General features: G+C 53.0%; 1 protein-coding gene across 1 annotated transcript; it reads right to left on the reverse strand.

Annotated features, from left to right (window-relative positions):
* Positions 1–262: 262 nt before the first annotated feature.
* Positions 263–15289, reverse strand: GPR179 (G protein-coupled receptor 179). Its single transcript, XM_049766579.1, is given in 12 exon segments — positions 263–4321; positions 6456–6602; positions 7159–7264; positions 7788–7926; positions 8075–8313; positions 8596–8705; positions 9020–9088; positions 10485–10708; positions 11475–11562; positions 11912–12020; positions 13841–14679; positions 15224–15289. Coding segments are annotated over 12 exon segments (6195 nt in total).
* Between the last annotated feature and the right edge of the window lie 4280 nt (positions 15290–19569).

The raw sequence follows: 19569 nt of genomic DNA on the forward strand, positions 1-19569 counted from the left end.
GAAGTCGCTCCTGGCAGGCTTGGGGCACCATATGGGATGCCAGGATTTGAACCACCATCCTTCTGCATGCAAGACAAACACCCTACCTCCATGCTATCTCTCCAGCCCCAGTCTTACAGTTGTGAAACATCATATTGCTATCTACAGTTTATTTTTGGGTGAGGACTTCTGGGGAAGGGAAGTGGCCAGGTGTCCTTTGCCCAATTATTGAAAACATTAGACCTGGAGAGGCTCATGTCTGTCTTTCCCACTGATGGAGCTGTCATTCACAAGGAGATTTGGATTCATGTTGACATTTAGAAGCTTCTCCTTGGTCTCCAGGTAAGAGGGGAGGCTTGGGAGCCTGACACTCTTGGGGCATTAGCTGTGAAGCTGAGCTGGTCTTTGGCTCAAGTTCTGAAGGGCCTGGGCATTCTATTCACTCTTGCACAGTGTTAGTACTAGCTGGCTTGCTCCCTCTGGGGAAGGAGCTCTTGCTTTTTAGGGAGCTGCTTGGAGGCTGATGGACCAAGAGGCAGAGTGGATTCTCAGGGGCTGGCAGGGGCAATATTTCTGTGGGAGTTGCTGCGAAGGCCAGGAGGTCAGGTTCGGCCTGAGAGGTCTCAGCTCCTTCCCAAGGACAGATGTCCACCATGCTGCCCCTCACTTGGTTTCCTTCCGGGTCAGTGATTTCCCATTGACATGGTTCTGCCATCTTGCTCTCCAGGCTCCTTGCTGGGTCAGGGCTGACTTCCAGTTGGTCAGTGTCCTGAGCATGTGGCTCCAGCATGGGTCCCCCTTCCCAAGGGCAGGCACCCTGCTGCTCTTTGCTGAGTTTTGCTGCTTGTTCTGGAAAGCATTCCCCAGTCTCTTTAGATGCTGCTGCCTTTTGCAGGGATGTTTCTCCTGGTCCTGGGGATACTCCACCTGCCTTAACTTCTAGTTGGCTACTCTCTGCTCCTCTCCTCTCCTCCAAAGGGCCCACTTCTACTTTTTCAGTAAAGGGAACCTCCTCTGCTTCCCAAGGACACCCCTGTGCTGCCCTGGTCCTCACACTGCCTACAGTTTCATAATCATGTGAAGAAGGTGGTGGAGACAGATTCCCCCAATCTTGAATGTCCGGGGCCTCCACAGCCTCCTGCTTCCCTACTGCCTGGAGCTTTTCTGGCTTTTCCTGAATTGCCAAGAGTCTGGGCTGTGGTTTTTCTGGAGCTTCACCTGATTCCCATTTTCCATATACCCTGGGCCCACCTTTCTCAGGGATTCTCTCAGTTGCTTCCCAGGGACAGATCTGGGCATTTCCACTGATCAGCTTGTCCTCTTCTTCCCAGGGACACACTTCCACTGACCTGTACCCCGTATGATCCAGTCCCCTAAAATTATCTTTTGGCCCATCCTTGTCCTGCATGTTGAGATGCTGCAGGGTGCCACCTGGATGCAGGCTCTGCTGGGGACCGAGCATCTCACTGTGCTCCTGAGCTGGCTGCTTGATTTCCTGGTATGCAGCTCTCATGGCTGCCTCTGCCTTGGGACTAGACTCTGCCACTGGGGCAATCTCTTGTGTTGGCCTTTCAAAGGCCTCCACTCCCAAAGCGCTTTCCTGGCCAACTCCAGCACTCCCCTTGCAGGGAGAGATGGTGGCCTTCTCTGCAGGCATCTGAGACAGGGCTATGGGTCTCTCACCTGGTAATGGAGAGACACTGCCAGGGCCCAAGGGCCTTCCCGCAGACTTCTCCCAAATGGGGTTTTCTTCAGCTCTTGGGGTTCCCTGCATTTTCTCCTCCTCCTCCTTTGGAAATTCTCCCAACGTACAGGCTTCCCTTGCTGTGACCTTTTTAGCACAGGGACCTGTTTCTGTTGTGACAGGGCCAACTTCCTTCCCTGGGATCCTGTCATCTTCCCCTGGGCTCTCAGGCAGTGCTCTGTGCTTATGGGGCAGTGGGTCCCCAGCTCTGGCCCATGCATAGTCTGGACATGGGCTGGAACTCCCAGGGGCTGTGGTCTCGCAGGGATGTCCCGACTCTTGCTGAAGAAGGGCTTTGTGCCCTGGCTTCTCAACTTGCTGCCCCACTTCTCCAAAACTCCCCCTGTCCATAGGACAGTCTGTAGCTGCCCCCTGGCTTGGCTGTTCCCCCGTTGCCACCTTGTCTACCAGCTCCCGGGGCCATAGCTCTGCCTTCCCAGCCTCCTGGGGACATGGTGCAGCAATGCCCCCACCCAGACTCCCTAAAGACCCCCCAGGAGGGACTGCCAAGGGGCCTCGAAAGTCTGTTCTCTCCTGTGGATAAACAGCCACCATGACTCCCCCTAGTCTTTGCCCTTCCCACAAAGAGACTGGCTTGGGGTATCTCTGCTGCTCCTGGAAAAGCTCCTTCCCAACTTCCTGGGATGGCTGCCCCCCTTCTCCTTCGCCAGCCCCCCCAAACCAGAATTTTGCAGTGGGGAGGCTGGGGGTACCAGCATAATGCCCACCCCATCCCTCCTGCTTGGCCTCCTCACTGCCCACTGCTATAATCCTGCCCTGGCTTCTCTCATGGTCCTTTGTGGTGAGCTGTGAAAACAGGTCCCCAAGATCCATGTGGTCCCAGGGACACACAGTCCCTGGAACCATGAGTAGCCCCTCTGGCCCCTTCCAAGCTGGGGCACCCACATCTCCATGGGGCTCTGGCTTTCCCAGGTTACCCACCTTTGCCTTCTGAGAGTCCTCAGGAGCTCGTCTGCCTGCACCCCTCTCAGCACCTTCTTCCTGCTCCTCCCAGGGGCAGATGTCAGCCTTGCTCTGACCCTTGGGCTGCTGTGGTGCTGGCCCCTCCAGCACTTCCCAGGGACATATCTCAGCCAGGCTGTGCTGGGTACTTGCTCTCTCTAGACTGGAGCCCAAAGGTGCTGTGATGACCCTTCCCTGGCCTTTTCCATCCCCAGCTCCCTGGCCCATGTCTTGGTCCCCGCCACTCAACTGCTGGCGCCAGAGCCGCTGGCTGGTGTGAGCATTCTGTTGGTTCTGCAGGGATTCCTCGTCCGTGGGGACCACAGCTGCCTGCTTGCTCACCCCTTTGGGCCGACCTTGCCTGGGAGATTTGGGGCACACCCGTGTACCCTGGCCTAAGGCCCTGGCCCTCTCCACCAACTCGGGGCTGTCCGTCGCACTCTTCTTATCTCGATATGTGCTCCGGGAGCGGGTCAGCGCTTTGAGAGCCAGACCCAGGCTGTGCATGGAGCCCAGCTGAACTGGACCCCTGAGGCTGTGGGATTTCGAGATCTTGGGTCTGTCCCTATCCCCATCCTCAGTGACCCCCTGGAGCTGCCCATCCTCAGGGTCCTGAGCATTCTCAGCAGCTACCTTTCTCTCTACTGCCACAGAGAGGGCCCGCCAGAGCTTGGCCTTAGCAGGGCCATGGGAGGGGGTATCTTGGTCCTGTTCCGGGGTATCTTCTCGAGCTACCTTTTCTTTCTTGACAGGCAGCTCTGCGTTTTCCCAGGGGCAGATGAGTAAGCTTGGGTTCTGGGAGGGTCCAGGTATCAGCCAAGTGGCAGAGGGGGACAGCCTCTGTGGCTCTCCTAAGCTGGGTCTGGAGACCTGGTGCTGGATGTGGGGGTAAGGCAGTCTTTTCCCAGAGTTTTCTGGAAGCTTCCCCAAGATCTGCGGGCTGTCTGCACTGCAGCTCTTGGCAGGGGTTGGTGGGGCAGACAGGGGTGCCCTTTGGGCCGGCTCCACCCTCCTTGTTGATGGTCTCCTCGACGGGCTGGCCCCAACCCTTTCCACCCGCCTCTTCTCTTGCTCTTTGGCCTGCCAATACAACTCCTCAAGGTGGGCCTGGCTAGCCACCAGCAGCGCCTTTTCCTGGCTGCCTGTCACCACGCTGAGCGACTTCTGCAGGGATGCAGGACGGGCCCTGGGAGACCTCTCGCAAACAGTCAGATTGTGGGCGCTGGCTGAGCGGAAACCCAGCACAGGGGGGCCCTCAGCCGACTCCCTGCTCAGTCTTGAGGCCTTTGTGGCCAGTTTCCTCCGCAGTAGCGAGTCCTGCAGGACAGGCTCCTGCTCCCTGCCGGGCTCCTGCTTATAGGTGCCGGGGAACTTGTGTAGGACCGGGAACCCCTCAGCCTCTTGGAGGCTGGAGCTGAGAAGCCGGCGGCAGGACGAGCCAGGCAAGCTTCTGTGGCTCGAAGAGCCAGAGTATTGCCGAGCCAGAGCCTGGGGGAACTCGGCCAGGCACCGCATGAAGGAGCGGCCCAGGCCCTGGCGTGAGCTGCGCTGCTTCTTGGGCAGGTGCGGGTTGTTGGCGGCCATTTCCTTGGTCTTGTGGACCTCTAGCTGGGCATAAAGCTTCTTCAGCTCATCCTGGAGAGGAGCAGAGTGGGGGAAGCAGAGCTGTAGCATAGCAAGGCTAAGCTTTCCACTCCCGGGCTGCATGCTTCTCCCCCAGCTCTTTGTAATCCATTTTAAAAAAGTTTTGGGGCTGGTCTGATGGCAGTGGTTTATCAGAACTTATTAACGTTAGTATCACAAAAGTTGCTATATAACCCCCCCCCCATTGCTCAATTTGACTGGCTTTAAAAAAAAAGTTTTGGAAGGGGGCCGGAGCAATAGCACAGTGGCTATTAGTATAGTGTTTGCCTTGCACGCAGCCAACACATGACGGACCCCGGTTTGAATCCTGGCATTCAATATGGTCCCACAAGCCTGCCAGGAGCGACTTCTGAGCACAGAGCCAGGAGTAGCTCCTGAGCGCTGCCGGGTGTGACTCAAAAACAAAAACAATTCCCCCCGATAAAAAAAAAGTTTTGGAAGGGGGCCGGAGCAATAGCACAACAGTAAGGCATTTGCCTTGCACGTGGCCAACACAGGTCAGACCAACCGTTTGAATCCTGGCATCCCATATAGTCCCCCAAACCTGCCAAGAGAGATTTCTGAGCACAGAGCCAGGAGTAACCCCTGAGTGCCGCCGCTGGTTGTGACACAAAAATAAAGCAAAACGGGGCCGGAGAGATGGCACAGCGGTGTTTGCCTTGCAAGCAGCCAATCTGGGACCTAGGGTGCTTGGTTCGAATCCCGGTGTCCCATATGGTCCCCTGTGCCTGCCAGGAGCTGTTTCTGAGCAGATAGCCAGGAGTAACTCCTGAGCATTGCCGGGTGTGGCCCAAAAACCAAAAAAAAAAAAAAAAAAAAATAAAGCAAAACAAAAAGTTTTGGAGGGTCACACCCAGCAGTGCTCAGGGCTTACTCCTGGCTCCTCACTCAGGGATCAAACCTGAGTCGGCCATGTGCAAGACAAGTTTCCTACCCATTCTCCAATCTCTCCTGTTCCTGAAAATCATTTTCTTGGCCCAGCAAGCTAGCTTATACCTCACATGTGACAACATGAATTCCTGGCACTGCCATACCCCATCTCAAGCACCAGTGGGTGTTGCCCCCATAAAAATTTTAATGAGTTGGAGAAATAGTATAGTGAGTAAGATACTTGTCTTGTCAGGTTTGATTCCCAGCACTGCATATGGTCCCCGGAGCACCACCAAGAGTGACCCTTGGGCCCAGAGCCAGGAGTCAGCCTTGAGCATTGCCAAACCCAAACTCAAGTCATTAATCTAAAATGCAGATTTCAAAGAGCTAGTGTGCATGCTTTGCATGCAGAAGTCCTGAATTTGATCCCTGGTACTTCATGATCCCCCTGAGCATCGCTGAGATGGCCCTGCTGGTCCATTACATTACAGGGTTCAAGCAATGTGGTATTCTCAAGCCTGACATTAACCTACTGGCTCAGCAGCTGAGAATTCCTAGGGGAGAGTAGCCCCTATGTTATCTCTGTATTCTCTTCCTTCTATCTTCTATGTATGCCCATGAGTCCCTTGAGGTGGGCCTGGCTGGCAGTGGGGAGACAGGTGGCAGGGTCAGAGCACAATGGGGGGCAGGCAAAGGCAATTGGGGTGAAGAGGGAGTCAGAATATGTAAGAAGTGAGGTTGGTGCTACACTCGAAACCCTTTGTTGCTGGAAACAAAAGTCTTGGAACACCATCTGGCCTTGGTCCCTACACCCAATGCCCCCTTGTCTATAAGGGAGCCAATGACTGTCTCAGGGCCTGGCAGAGAACGAGTCAGGGGGACTCCAGGACATCGACTCAGGAAAAGGCTCCTTCCTCCAGGATCTGTCAGGTGCCAGGGAAGGGACTCTGGAGTGGACATCCCTGATGGCCATCAAAGCTTGAACTACAGGCCCAGCTGGTGCTGGTGTATGTGGACAGAGGGTTTCTGTCAGCCCTGAGCCAGTGGTGGTCACAGATTTTAATGCTTTAATAATTGTGGCTCATGGCCTAGACCTCTAGAATTTGGGTCCATCAATTTGTTGGGGATGGGGGTGTCTTTGCACTTGCATGGAGTGAGGTGAAGTGGGGGCTCCTTGGAGCAATGAGGATAGGCAAGTTAGGGAGCTGGTGGAGAAGAGAGGGTGAAGAAGAGGGGGAGGGAGCAGCTCTGGTACCTTGATGTCCCCAGGGTCCAGGCTGCGCTCGCTCCAGGCCGAGGCAAGGCTGCTGTCCAGGTAGGAGCCTGAGCGCTGCAGGTCCAGCTCATCCTCCAGTTCATCATCCACCATCTCCTCTCGGGAAGGTGCCCTGGGCCTCCGGAGCTGAGTAAAGACCTGCTGTAACTTTCTGTGGGACCTGTCCTCATGGATCATCACCCATGTCTCTGGACAATTTCCTTTCCTCTCTTCCTAGCTCAAAGGGTCGAAATCCGCCACCCCACAATTTCCTCACTGCATCCTCCTGTTCCAGCATCTAACCTGGTAATTACAACTAAATTGTGGTCAAGCACCCACTGTGGTTCCATAGCGAAGACCTGGGTTCAATCCTCGGTGGTAGAGAAAAAGTTGGATAATGTGCCCAAGGGCTAAAGTGCAGGTTTTGCCCCCAGGTTCAATCTCTGGCACCTCAAAGTAACCTGAGCACTGCCAAGTGTTCCCCCATGGACCCCTCCAGGCTACCTCTTGGGTCCCTTACCCTGGACTGCGGGCAAATAACAGCTTCCTTTACCCTCAGTGGTTGCTTGTGTAACCCCCTCCCCTCAATTTATCCCCATCCTCATCCGAGCCTGGAGAGGGTGTCATGATGGGGCAGAACCAGCTCCAGTTCCCTTTACACAGGGCCTGGGGCCAGCTGCATGGTGGGGTGGGGCTGACACACCTTGGGGATGAAGATCAGGGCCAGCGTTGTGGTGACAGTGCTATGGGTGTGCAGAAAGAAGAGGAGCAGGGTCCAGTCTGGGTGCAGAGAGGGGCCCAAAGCAAACCTGAGGGACAGAAAGGGAGATGTAGGTGCCCCCCCCCCCAGTCCTGATCAATGCAGAGTGGAGATGCTGCCTTGGGGCTGGAAGCGAGAGGACCACCTTTCTGCCTCACTCAAGGATGTGGGTCCTACTCCAGCCTCATGGTAGCCTCCAGCTGCCTTCACAAAGCCCTGCCAGACTTGGCCTCCTCTGACTTCCTACAGTCAGGAAGTTGATTCTGTCCTGGTTGATTCTGGTCCATAGGATTCTATCCCCAGAATGGTCCTGCCTCTGAGGAGCAGGAAGAAGGCAGAGGAGCTGAGCATGTGAATAGGTGCATGCTGGGGTGCTCATGAGGGGAGCACAATAAGCAGAGCACATTGCTTCCTCCACACCAGGGATAAGGCCTGGTGTAGAAAAGGTGGATACTATTGGGTGAATCTGTGGGGAGGGTCTTCCTCACCAGGCAGAGGCACAGCAAGGAAGCACATGACGGGTGGGTTTCCCCCAGGAGACAGGCATGCCGTGGCCGGGAGCATGTGCTTACCTGGCTGCGTGGAAGGCTGTGGAAAGTAGCAGCTCATTGTGAAGGGCAATACCCAGGTAGCGTGGCTCATGGAAAGCTGAGGGCACTGCCCGGGTAGCATAGCAGAGGAAGCTGCCCCAGCACAGGAGAGAAACCTCGGCTGCAGGGGTGAGGGGAGAGAGGCAGCTAGAAGCAGCTCAGCCATCTGCTCCTTACCCTGCAGGGTGTACCAGCGAGGACCCCGGGAAAGGCAGAAGAACCAGCCCCAGTCTTCCCAGGGGTCCAGAGCTGGGGTGACCTTCACTCACCCACCACCATAATGTAGTCCCAGCGGTCCTGGTGACAGAGATAGAAGTGACGGCCAGCAGGCGTGTGGCCGCGGGTGATCAGGGACATGTGCTGGCTGCCTCGCTCCAGGACTCCCGCTGTCCACACAGCCAGGAAGGCCAGTACGGGCAAAAGCAGTAGCCCCAGGCGCCACACCAGTCGCCCACGGCTCAAGGGGGTTCCCCGCTGGGCCATTGGAGACAGAAACAGCTGTAGCACTCTACAGGAAGCACAAAGTGGATGTTGGGAGGAGAGGGGACAGGGCTTTGCTGTGGTTTCCCTCCCCTCCACATGTACCTGCCTGCCTGTTTCTGTCACAGCCAACTGCTTCCTTTCCATCCCCAATGTGATGATGCTATGGAGGACCGCAGGGATGGGGCAAGCCAGGAGGGACCTGGGGTGTGTGTGTGTGTGTGTGTGTGTAGATGGTTTTGAGTAAAGCTATCCCATAAATGAGTCTGGGGTGAGCAGCAATGGAGCGTGGTACACCCTCCAACCCTACCTATGAAGCCTGAGTGTAATGGAGCCATAGACGGTCACAAAGCCGAGCAGTCGCACCCAGCGGAGGGCAATGCAGCGGAACACGCTGGGCTGGAAGTACAGGATGAAGACCTGTAGGAGGTACAAACAGCTGCTCCAGCTTCGTCCATCACAGCACAGGCCTATGCCATGGAGGCTTCAGAGAGGCTCAAGTCTCAGAAAGGTTAGGGGACTCATCTTGAGTCTCACAGCAGGCCACAGACCTATTCTTTTAAACCACTGGCTAATAGCTTGAGGCTGGTTTTCCTGATTTTGAAGAGGCAGAATATGAGGTCTTTCCCTCCAAAGAGGACAGAGAAGAAGGAGGGAGTCTGGAAATCAAAGGGGTATCAAGGTGGGATTATGGGGATCCTAAGAGGTAGGTTAGCTTTTGACCACAAACTTACGGGGAAATAGAGCAGCAAGGATCCAAAAAGGATGGTTTCCAGCAGCACCACTCCAGCTGCCCGGATCTTCTGCAAAGAGAAACATGTTAGTGGGGTGCCGGGAGGACAGGGTCTGTACCCTAACTCTTGAGATTCTGCTAGGGGTTTCTCAGTGGCTTGGCCCAAGGCTTCACCTTATGATGGTAGCTCTCTCTCCTCTCCTCTCCTCTCCTCTCCTCTCCTCTCCTCTCCTCTCCTCTCCTCTCCTCTCCTCTCCTCTCCTCTCCTCTCCTCTCCTCTCCTCTCCTCTCCTCTCCTCTCCTCTCCTCTCCTCTCCTCTCCTCTCCTCTCCTCTCCTCTCCTCTCCTCTCCTCTCCTCTCCTCTCTCTCTCTCTCTCTCTCTCTCTCTCTCTCTCTCTCTCTCTCTCTCTCTCTCTCTCTCTCTCTCAAGTCTTATCCTTATCCCTAACTCTGCCTCTTTTCTTTTCTTTTTTTTTTGGGGGGGGAGGGTGTCACATCTGGCAGTGCTCAGGTTCTACTCCTGGCTCTGCACTCAGAAGTCATTTCTGGCAGGCACAGTGGATCATATGGGATGCGAGGAATCAAACTGAAGTCCTTTTGGGGGTGGCCGCATGCAAGGCAAATGCCCTACCGCTGTGCTATCACTCAGGCCCTGCCTCTTTTCTTTACTGGCACTAAGCCTGGCTCAGGCCAAGGCTTCTCAGGACCCCTTGCCAGCCTGGACCATGCAGCAGATCTTGTCAGACAGGTCACCAGAGCGAGAAGAGAGTTTATTCAGTCACTGCTCCACACTTTGGGTCTGCCAGACCCCTGGGCTTTCAACACACATCCCTGTCAGATACCACCCTGTTAACCTAGAGCAATGTCTCCTGTTCCAAGAAGCTGTTCCAGTTCCTCCTCTGGTTTCACAGCTAGTGACACACACACCCGAGTTGAGCTACTGTTGCAATAGAATATCCCTGACGTCCAGGTCATATCCTTCTTCCTATGCAGTGTCTATTTTGTTTTGTGGATGAGGTGCTTCTAAGTAGAGTGCTGGGACCTGGGGCCATTCTCATTGATCTTTGACCAACCAGGCTGAGTTCTATGTGAGACTTGAGGGTGTGGAGCTGCTCAGATTGTGGTGCCGACGACCACCTGGGGGCCACCCGAGAATGCTCAGAAAGAGATTGTGATGTTGGGTTTTGAACTCAGTTCTCAGCAGATCATACACCTCTATCTCCCAAGCCATCTTCCCTAGTCCACAGGTGGAGTTTTGATTTAAATTCAGAGCCTTTATTTCATAACAAGGAGGCTATTCTGAGGTGGACAGTCAACTTGCCCAATGCTCTGCCATATATTAGCATCAGAACCAAAACCCAGCCCTTTTCTCCCCAGTTCTAGTTTGAGGTGATCTCTGGTCTCCAGCAGAAGTGGGGTCCTGAAGCAGACCAGATCTATGGGCTGGAGGCAGACCAGGGCTTGCCTTGCTTTGGCGGCAGCGGTAGGACAGCACCATGCCCAGGAAGACAGCCAGCATGCAGCAGGATTGACAGGCCAGCACAGCAGCCCGCAGTGCCAGGTCCTCCTCCACCAGGCACGGTGTGGCATCCACGCAGCTGGTGCAGCCCTCCGCACATGGCAGACACTGCAGAAGTCGCCCAGAGCTGCCTTGGGGGGAGCTGAACTGCACAACATGCTCATCTGGGCCTATAGGGAACAAGAAAGAGGGTGTGACTAGGGATCCTGGGACCTGTCCTAGACTTCTCACAATCCCCAGAGTTGCCACATCCTCTCCCCTCCCTCTTTTATCTGTGGTTCCAGGTCTGTTCAAGGGGAGCAGGGAGGGAGGAAGAGACAGGTACTCCTAGGTAGGGCAAGAAGAGGTGAGACCTTTTTAGGGCTCACAGTGGTTATCTCTCATCAGCTCAGCAGAGTCAAGGCAGGGGTTCATTCTCAGCAGACACAGTCACCTCCAAGCTGGGCCCTGCCTGCCTTTCCCACTTCTCACAACATTCTCCCCTTCCCCTAGCACAGTGGTCTCAAACTCAATTTACCTGGGGGCCGCAGGAGGCAAAGTCGGGGTGAGGCAGGGTCGCATAAGGGATTTCACTTACTGAATATTCGCAATAAAAAACAGCATTAGTAAGAAAAAAAATCGCAAAAAATCGCATAAAACATTTGCATACCCTGAACAGAACTGCTTGGGGTATGCGAATGTTTAATGCAGATTTTTTTCTTACTAATGCGATTATTATTGCAATTATTTGGTAAGCAAATAATAGTGAATACTGCGATATTTGAAGGCTGGCCGAGGGCCACAAAATGTTGTATGGAGGGCCGCAAATGGCCCTCGGGCCTTGAGTTTGAGACCCCTGCCCTAGCAGTTTCCTCTCCAGATCTTACTACAACCTGCTTTACCTCCCCAGGAGACCCTTGCAGCCTACCTCTGCCCCTTCTATCATTGCTTACATACCACCAGAGATGTTTGCCGTGTAGAAGCCAGGTCGGCAGCGGCAGATGTACCGGCCAAGGACAAAGCCCTGCGACTTGAGAGGGATGCACTGTGGAGTGACATGCAAGACAGAAGGTTACATGAGGGGCCAGAGTGATAGTACAGAAGAAAGGGTACTTGCCTTGCATGCAACTGATCTGAGTTTGATCCTTGTCATTCCATATGATCCCTGAGACCACCAGGAGTAATCCCTGAGCACAGAGCCAGGTGTATTCCTAAGCACTGCCTAAACACATGCATACAGACTGGTATCTCATCTCCATCTTAACTCCGGGGACCACCCCCCAAGCCCTGAGAGTCTGATGAGCTTTGTCAATTTCTCTGGAGCTAAGCATGGTGGTGGAAGAGACAGGAAAGGGGAATGGAGACAGAACCTTTGGCCTGTGCCACCTCCTCACCTGTGTGCTGTTGAGATCACACAGGTGTGTGTTAGCGAACCAGCCGGGGCCTCGGGCACACTGATTGATGTCCATACTCTGCAGGTCAAGATCCATCTGCACCTGACCCCTAACAAATCAGCAGCAAGAGGAACAGTGAAGGAACACATGCCTTTGGGCTGCCCATACCATAAAGCATCACACGTTTGTCAACATCAGCCCAGAGGTTGCTGGAGAGAAGGCAGGAATGTTCCACTTCTCCAGGCTATTCACCCTGACTGGTCCTGGTAAGCCTGCCCGAGAGATCCTCACATTCCTGAGTTTGGCTATTGAGTTTTTCAACCTCACAGCATCTGCTTCTGGCCATAGGATGAGGGAAGGCATGTCAAGACAGATGGGACTGGGGCACTGGTGAGAGAAATGGATTTTTGTTCTTTCCATTGCATGTTTACACACATCTACACACACACACACACACACACACACACACACAGACACCCACCCATCCACACATATACACAGAGACACTTACCTACACTCCTATCTACACAGACATACATGGATATATATTCATACCTACACACAAAGATCCATATGCATATACATAATCACACACTAACACAGATATGCATTAAAAGAGACATACAGGGGCCAAAGAGATAGCATGGAGATAGGGCGTTTGCCTTTCATGAAGAAGGTTGGTGGTTCGAATCCCGGCATCCCATATGGTCTCCCGAGCCTGCCAGGAACGATTTCTGAGTGTAGAACCAGGAGTAACCCCTGAGCGCTGCTGGGTGTGGCCCAAAAACCAAAGAGAGAGAGAGACAGAGACAGAGAGAGACAGAGACAAACAGACACACAGTCCCTCAGACATTCAGACAGATACACAGCTCATATATAGGACCACATATACATACCACATACCATACACATATACAGACACAGAAACACACACACACATACACATAGCTCAGCTATTACCTATCTGCCCTTATCAGATCTAAGATGATCACAAAGGAGATACAGAGTGGAGGCATCCAGAGCCAAAGCTGTTGAACCCCTCCATCCTGGGCCTCCTGCAGGAGAAATGTCGAGGGATAATGCAGGAGGACACAGCTGAGAAAATAAGGCTGCTTGTTGGATGCCTTGCAAAGATGGACCTGTTTTCTCTGGCAGAGTGAGGGATGAATGTTTAATGAGTGTCATGGGCTCCTGCTGTGGGCAGGAACACACAGAACACGAAAAACGGCAACAAAAAACATGCAACGAAAAACTTGCCACCAGCAGGACCCTGGTTCTCCGACCATTTCTGCACAGAAACAGCCCAGGTCTCCCTAAGAACCTCTTCCTTGGATGAGCCCAGTGTGCTACAGAGCAGTGGGTTGGTGCCCTGGAGCACCTACCTGATACCCTGAGACCCCTGGGGTGTGGACTGTTACTCATCCCAACTCATCCTCTCCTCCTAACACCCACCACTCACTCAGGTCTTGGGGTCCAAGATCCACATTCAACTGCACTTACTCATACACACACACACACACACACACACACACACACACACACACGCATACATGTAAGAGTATTGAATCATTGGGGCTAGAACGATAGCACAGAGGTAGAGCATTTGCCTTGCATACAGCCAACCCAGGACGGACCCAAGTTTGATTCCTGGCATCCCATATAGTCCCCCAAGCCCACCAGGAGCAATTTCTGAGCTAAGGAGTTATCCCTCAGCACTACCAGGTGTGGTCCAAAACCAAAACAAACAAAAATAAAAGTATTGAGCCATTCCATGTGTCCATTCCCTCTGCATGCATTAGCACAGTGATAGAGCCCCTGAGTCTGCAAATACACACAGCTATGTCCCCACCTGACATACATAAGTGACCCATGCACAGCCAGTTGTGTCCCACCCCACTCCAGTGCACTCAATTCTGCACTCCCACTCACCTTGCCTCTGGGCTGAGGTCTGGCTTGAGTCCATAGAAGGCGACCGAGAGTGTGACCAGCCAGCCAGGACGAAGCTGGCCCTCCTGGCAATCTAGGAAGGGAATGGACAGCCTCACATGCTGTGTATTTCCCACAAAGCCATCAGCCCGAGACCACTTGGGGCTGCCCAGACTTTGCAGGTCATTGGTGAGGATCCGCTTCTGCAGGGCAGGGATGTCTGGGGCTCCATTGGGGCCCGGGTCCTGCATCGAAGTCTGAGACAAGTCTTCAAGGATGGTCTCGTCCCCACTTCGGGTGGCCTGCAGGGCCAGTGGCAGGTGGCTGCCCCCTGGTGGAGGGTTAAAGGTCAGAAGGACTCGGTATGTACGTGGGTCTCCCTCCGCCAAGCTTCGGACCAGCGCCTGGTACCATTCCATATCCTCCTCCATGCTGGACTCACGGATGTCATTGGCCTGCAGCAGCATGTTGAGGAAATTGGCTGCCTGGACCAGGATGCCCGCTGCCCCCTGGAGAAGTGGGGGGATCCCCGGGCTTTTCCGTGCTCCCCAGGCTACATAGCGTTTGCTGCAATTAGCCCCCATCAGTTGCTGGGCATCTCCAGAGTAGAAAAAGGCCAGGGCGGCCTCCATCCTCTTCGGGGATGCCCACATGGGCACAGATCCTGGCTTGATTGGGGGAGACAAAGCCGGCAGAGAACGGAGCAGCCGTGGACCCCTCCCTGCCCAGCTGCAGAGAAAATAGCAGCTCAGCAGCCCCCACACAGAAGAGGGCAGGACCATGGCTGTGGTGATGTCCAACTCCAGGGTAACTCGGGGATCTTGGGGTCCAGTCCAGCTTGCCTGAGGGATTTGGTGGCTCAGGAGATCATAGACAGAGGTTGGCTAAGTCTCGGGCTGCTAGCCTGCCTCCAAGCCCTCTCCTCTCCTCTCCTCTCCTCTCCTCTCCTCTCCTCTCCTCTCCTCTCCTCTCCTCTCCTCTCCTCTCCTCTCCTCTCCTCTCCTCTCCTCTCCTCTCCTCTCCTCTCCTCTCCTCTCCTCTCCTCTCCTCTCCTCTCCTCTCCTCTCCTCTCCTCTCCTCTCCTCTCCTCTCCTCTCCTCTCCTCTCCTCTCCCTCTCTCTCTCTCTCTCTCTCTCTCTCTCTCTCTCTCTCTCTCTCTCTCTCTCTCTCTCTCTCTCTCTCTCTCTGCTTTTTATTCCTCTGTATCCTCATTAGCTGGCTTCTGGACATAAACATGAGTGCTTGCTACTCCCTCAGTGTGCCCCCACATGGCACCTCACTCTCAGAGCACCCCCACTCCCCCACTCTTCCCTCCCCTCTTACCCACTGTGGGTTCCCTCCCCCACCACATCTGCTTTAGAGAGGGAAAGGACCAGCCATTCTCACTCTGCCCCCCTCCTGCTGCCCTTTGCTCCATGAGGAGGGATGGGCAAATCCAGGCTGGGGCACCATGGCAACCAGATTGAGCCTATGCCCCCTCCCCTTTTCCTCCCAGCCCAACCCCAACTCCATCCCTGTATCGGTTGCAATAGGGCTGACAAAGGTCCACACCTCTTGGTGGTTTTTTGGGCTGCCTGGACCCTTGATGCTGAGCTGTCCGCCTGGAATTTGAGGTTAGGGATGGAAATGTGGCAAAGAAGTGGAAAGAAGGGCCAGAGAGATAGCACAGTGGTAGGGCTTTTGCCTTACATGCGGCCAACCCAGGACTGATGGTGGTTCAACTCCCAGCATCCCATATGGTCCTGCCAGGAGCGATTTCTGTGCACAGAACCAGGAATAACCCTTGAGTGCAGCCGGGTGTGCCCCCAACCCCCAATAAAAAGTAGAGAGACCCACAGTGAATATGTGCACAGATTCCAGCAGGGAAGGTGCCTGTTTTTTGTTTGTTTTTGGGCCACACCTGGTGACTCTCAGGGGTTACTCCTGGCTATGTACTCAGAAATCGCTCTAAGCTTGGTGGCCTTATGGGACGCCGGGGATAGAATTGCAGTCTGTCCTGGGTCAGCTGCATGCAAGGCAAACACCCTACCGCTGAGCTATCGCTCTAGCTCCCGGAAGGTGCCTTTTCTGTGCATTATCTTCCAGAGCCTTCCACACCACCATGATGGGACTGTGATCCCCTTTCACAGATGCAGAGACTCAGTGCTCGCATAGAGCAGCACAGTCTCAGCTGAACCTCCCCTTCTGCCCCACCAAACCACTAGCACCCTTCACCCCACTTAGGAACCTTGAGAAGGATTCAGGACAGTCAACTCAACCAAGGTCCAGAGGTAGAGGAAGGGACTGTTTTTCACCTGAACCTTCAATCTAAGTCTCCCAGCCCAGGGGAATTTCCTCAACAGGAACAGCAGAACTACAAAGTGTGGAAGCCCAGAGTAGAGATGATGAAGCTGTGCTTCCACTTCTCCTTCACTTTGTCCTCTTCCTCTCACATTGTTTTTTTTTTTTTTTTTTTTTTTTTGGTTTTTGGGTCACACTCGGCAACGCTCAGGGGTTACTCCTGGCTCTAAGCTCAGAAATCGCCCCTGGCAGACTCAGGGGATCATATGGGATGCCAGGATTCAAACCACCATCCTTCTGCATGCAAGGCAAACACCTTACCTCCATGCTATCTCTCCGGCCCCTAACCTCTCACATTCTTTCAGCTTTTTTTGGTTTTTGTTTTGGGGCCACACCTGGTGGCGCTCAGGGGTTACTGTTGGGTGATGGAACATTGTATGATTGAAACTCAACTGTGTATCTCATGATAATTCAATATTAAAAAGTGGAGGAATGTGGCCGGAGCGATAGCACAGTGGTAGTGCCTTTGCCTTGCACACAGCTGACCAAGGATAGACCTGGGTTCTGTCGTTCCTCAAGCCAGGAGCAATTTCTGAGCAAAGAGCCAGAGTAACCTCTGAGCATCACCAGATGTAGCCGAAAACCCCCCAAAATAAAAATAAAATAAAATGTGGAGGAATCTTTTCTTGCTTTCCTGGTCTCTGCAAACTATTTCACTTTTTATCCTTATGTGGGAGTCGAAGAGGAGGGAGTCCAAGAGGGAGGGTAAGCACCCAGAAGAGCCCCTGCTATGCAGATGAAGGGAAGTCCATGGCTCAGCCCTTTGCTCCTAGAGAGAAGGAAACAAAAACAAAAACCAAGTCCAGCAGTGACCTTCAGGCCACAAAGCCAGCATGGTGGCTATTAGTGAGAGCTCAGATCCTTGCAACTCTCTGAGTCTAGGGCAGGAAGGGATTAGAGTTGCAGGTCTACCTACCCTACCCTCGTATTCAGTATCACTGGGTACTGAGAACCAAGGACCAGTAAAGCACTGTGGGAGGAGACACATTGGGAAGTGGTCCTCCTAGCCCCTTTCCAGAGACTTTTTATACAAATGGTGTTAGTGTTGAGTAGAGCCCGTTTTAGAGCAAGTTTTCTTTTGTTTTTTTCTTTTCTTTTTTTGTTTGCTTTGGGGTTACACCCGGTGGCACTCAGGAGTTACTCCTGGCTCTGCACTCAGAAATCACTCCCGGCAGGCTAGGGTGGGGGGAGGGACCATATGGGATGCCAGGAATCAAACCACAGCCAGTCCTGGATTGGCCTTGTGCAAGACAAACGCCCTACTGCTGTGATTCTCGGAACTGTTTATTTTGAATCCAGGGTCCTCCCTTAAGGAACCCCTTTAGTAGGTCCTCTGTAGGATTTTTTTTGTTTGTCTATTTTTAGGAGGGACACATTTGGTGATGCACAGGGGCTAGCTCTGCACTCAGAAATTACCCTGGCAGACTTGGGGGACCATATAAGGTACCAGGGATCGAACCCTAGTTGGCTGCATGCAAAATACCCTACCACTGTGCTATCACTCTGCCCTGCAATCTCTGTACACAATACATGTAACCTATAACTAACTCAACAAACATGCACAGGGCTGTCATAAAAAATAAAGCTTTGTTAAGAGCTTAATTTTCAAGGTGTTACTTCCAGGACCCTGGCTATAGGGATGGCTGCTTGAAAAAATTGGAGGAAGGCAGCATGGCTTTCTCTGCTTCAGAAGCTGTTTCTGTGTTTTGTGCCTTACTCCTGCCCAGTGGGCAGATGGAGAAGCTCTGGGGAAGGAGGGAGTCGCCCTGCCCAGCCCAAAAAGTATTTGGACAGCAGAGGGCGCTGCCGAGCCGCAGCACTGCAGACTGAGCCTTTGCTGGAACTATGCTCTGGGCTCAGAGTTCCCAGAAAATTGCCAGGGCTCTTGGGTGCTTTTTAGGCCTCGAGCTCTTCAGTGATCTCATAGCAAATCTCTTCTTTCTTCCAGAACCTGGGAGAAAGCAGAAGAAAGGTCTCTGGAGTCTGACAGAGCTGTTTTTGAACTCTGATGCACTCTCATTTTTTAGGAGCCAGGATTGCAGACAGAGCTGGAGGTTGAGGGGTGGAAGAGGCAGCTGTATTTCCTGAGTCCCATCCCGGCTCCTCCATTGGACCTTTCTGAAGTGGGTACACTAAGCTAAACAATTCCCTGAGCTTCAGTGTCGTCACCTATAAGGATGCTAAATGGGGGGGGGGGGGTTTGGCCACACCCTACAGCAGTGTTTTCAACCTTTTTGTGCAAAGGCACACTTTTTTCATGAAAAAAAAAATCATGAGGCACACCACCATTAGAAAACGTTAAGGGACCAGAGAGATAGCATGGAGGTAAGGCGTTTTTCATGCAGAAAGACAGTGGTTCGAATCCCAGCATCCCATATGGTCCCCTGTGCCTGCCAGGGGTGATTTCTGAGCATAATGCCAGGAGTAACCCATGAGCGCTGCCGGGTGTGACCCCAAAACCAAAAAAAAAAATAATGTTAAAAAATTTAACTCTGTGCTTATATTGACTATATAAAGTAATTCTCTTGCATGGAAATCAAATAAACACAAAGAAATTATTTTATAATTACTTTATTATGAAAGAATAAAGTATTTTATAATTGTTCATAGTTCTGTTTACTTACAATCTAATGATTGGTCTATTTGTGAGCTGAAGCCACATGTTACAGATGAAATTGGAATTTTCCCCATAGCACCCCAAACAATATCTCATGGCACACTAGTGTGCCGCGACACAGTGGTTGAAAAATACTGCCCTACAATGCTCAGGGCTTACTCCTGTCTCTGGGCTCAGGGATTACTCCTGCTGGTGCTTGGGTGACTATAAACTGTACAGAGATTGAACCCAATTTGTCTATGTGCCAAGCAAGTGCTTTACCCACTGGAATATCTCTCTGGACCAAGATGTTAGAGTGGGGTGTGTGTGTGTGTGTGTGTGTGTGTGTGTGTGTGTGTGTGTGTGTGTGCGTGCGCGCAGGATTAGTGATAAATTTGTATCAGCTTATCTTTCAAGGTCTGAGATTGGACAACATCCCTTGCTTACCAAGGGCCACCTGAGTTGGTATTGGAGAGCCTACAATGAGCAGAGACCAAATATGTCCCATTCTTTTTCTTGGGGGGGGGGGGGTCACACCTGGCTGTGCTCAGGGGTTACTCCTGGCACTCAGAAATCACTCCTGGCAATCACGGGGGAACCATATGGGATGCTGGGATTCTAACCACCATCCATCCTGGATCACCTGTGTGCAAGGCAAATGCCCTACCGCTGTGCTATCCCTCCGGCCCATATGTCCCATTTTTATGGAACCTAGAGTATAGTAAAGAAGTAAAGCAGACTTTAATCAAGTAACACCACAGGAAGGGGAGATCGTGCCTCTGCAACAAAAGGAAGC

This window comes from Suncus etruscus, chromosome 1 (genome assembly GCF_024139225.1).
Source record: "Suncus etruscus isolate mSunEtr1 chromosome 1, mSunEtr1.pri.cur, whole genome shotgun sequence".
NCBI lineage: Eukaryota > Metazoa > Chordata > Mammalia > Eulipotyphla > Soricidae > Suncus > Suncus etruscus.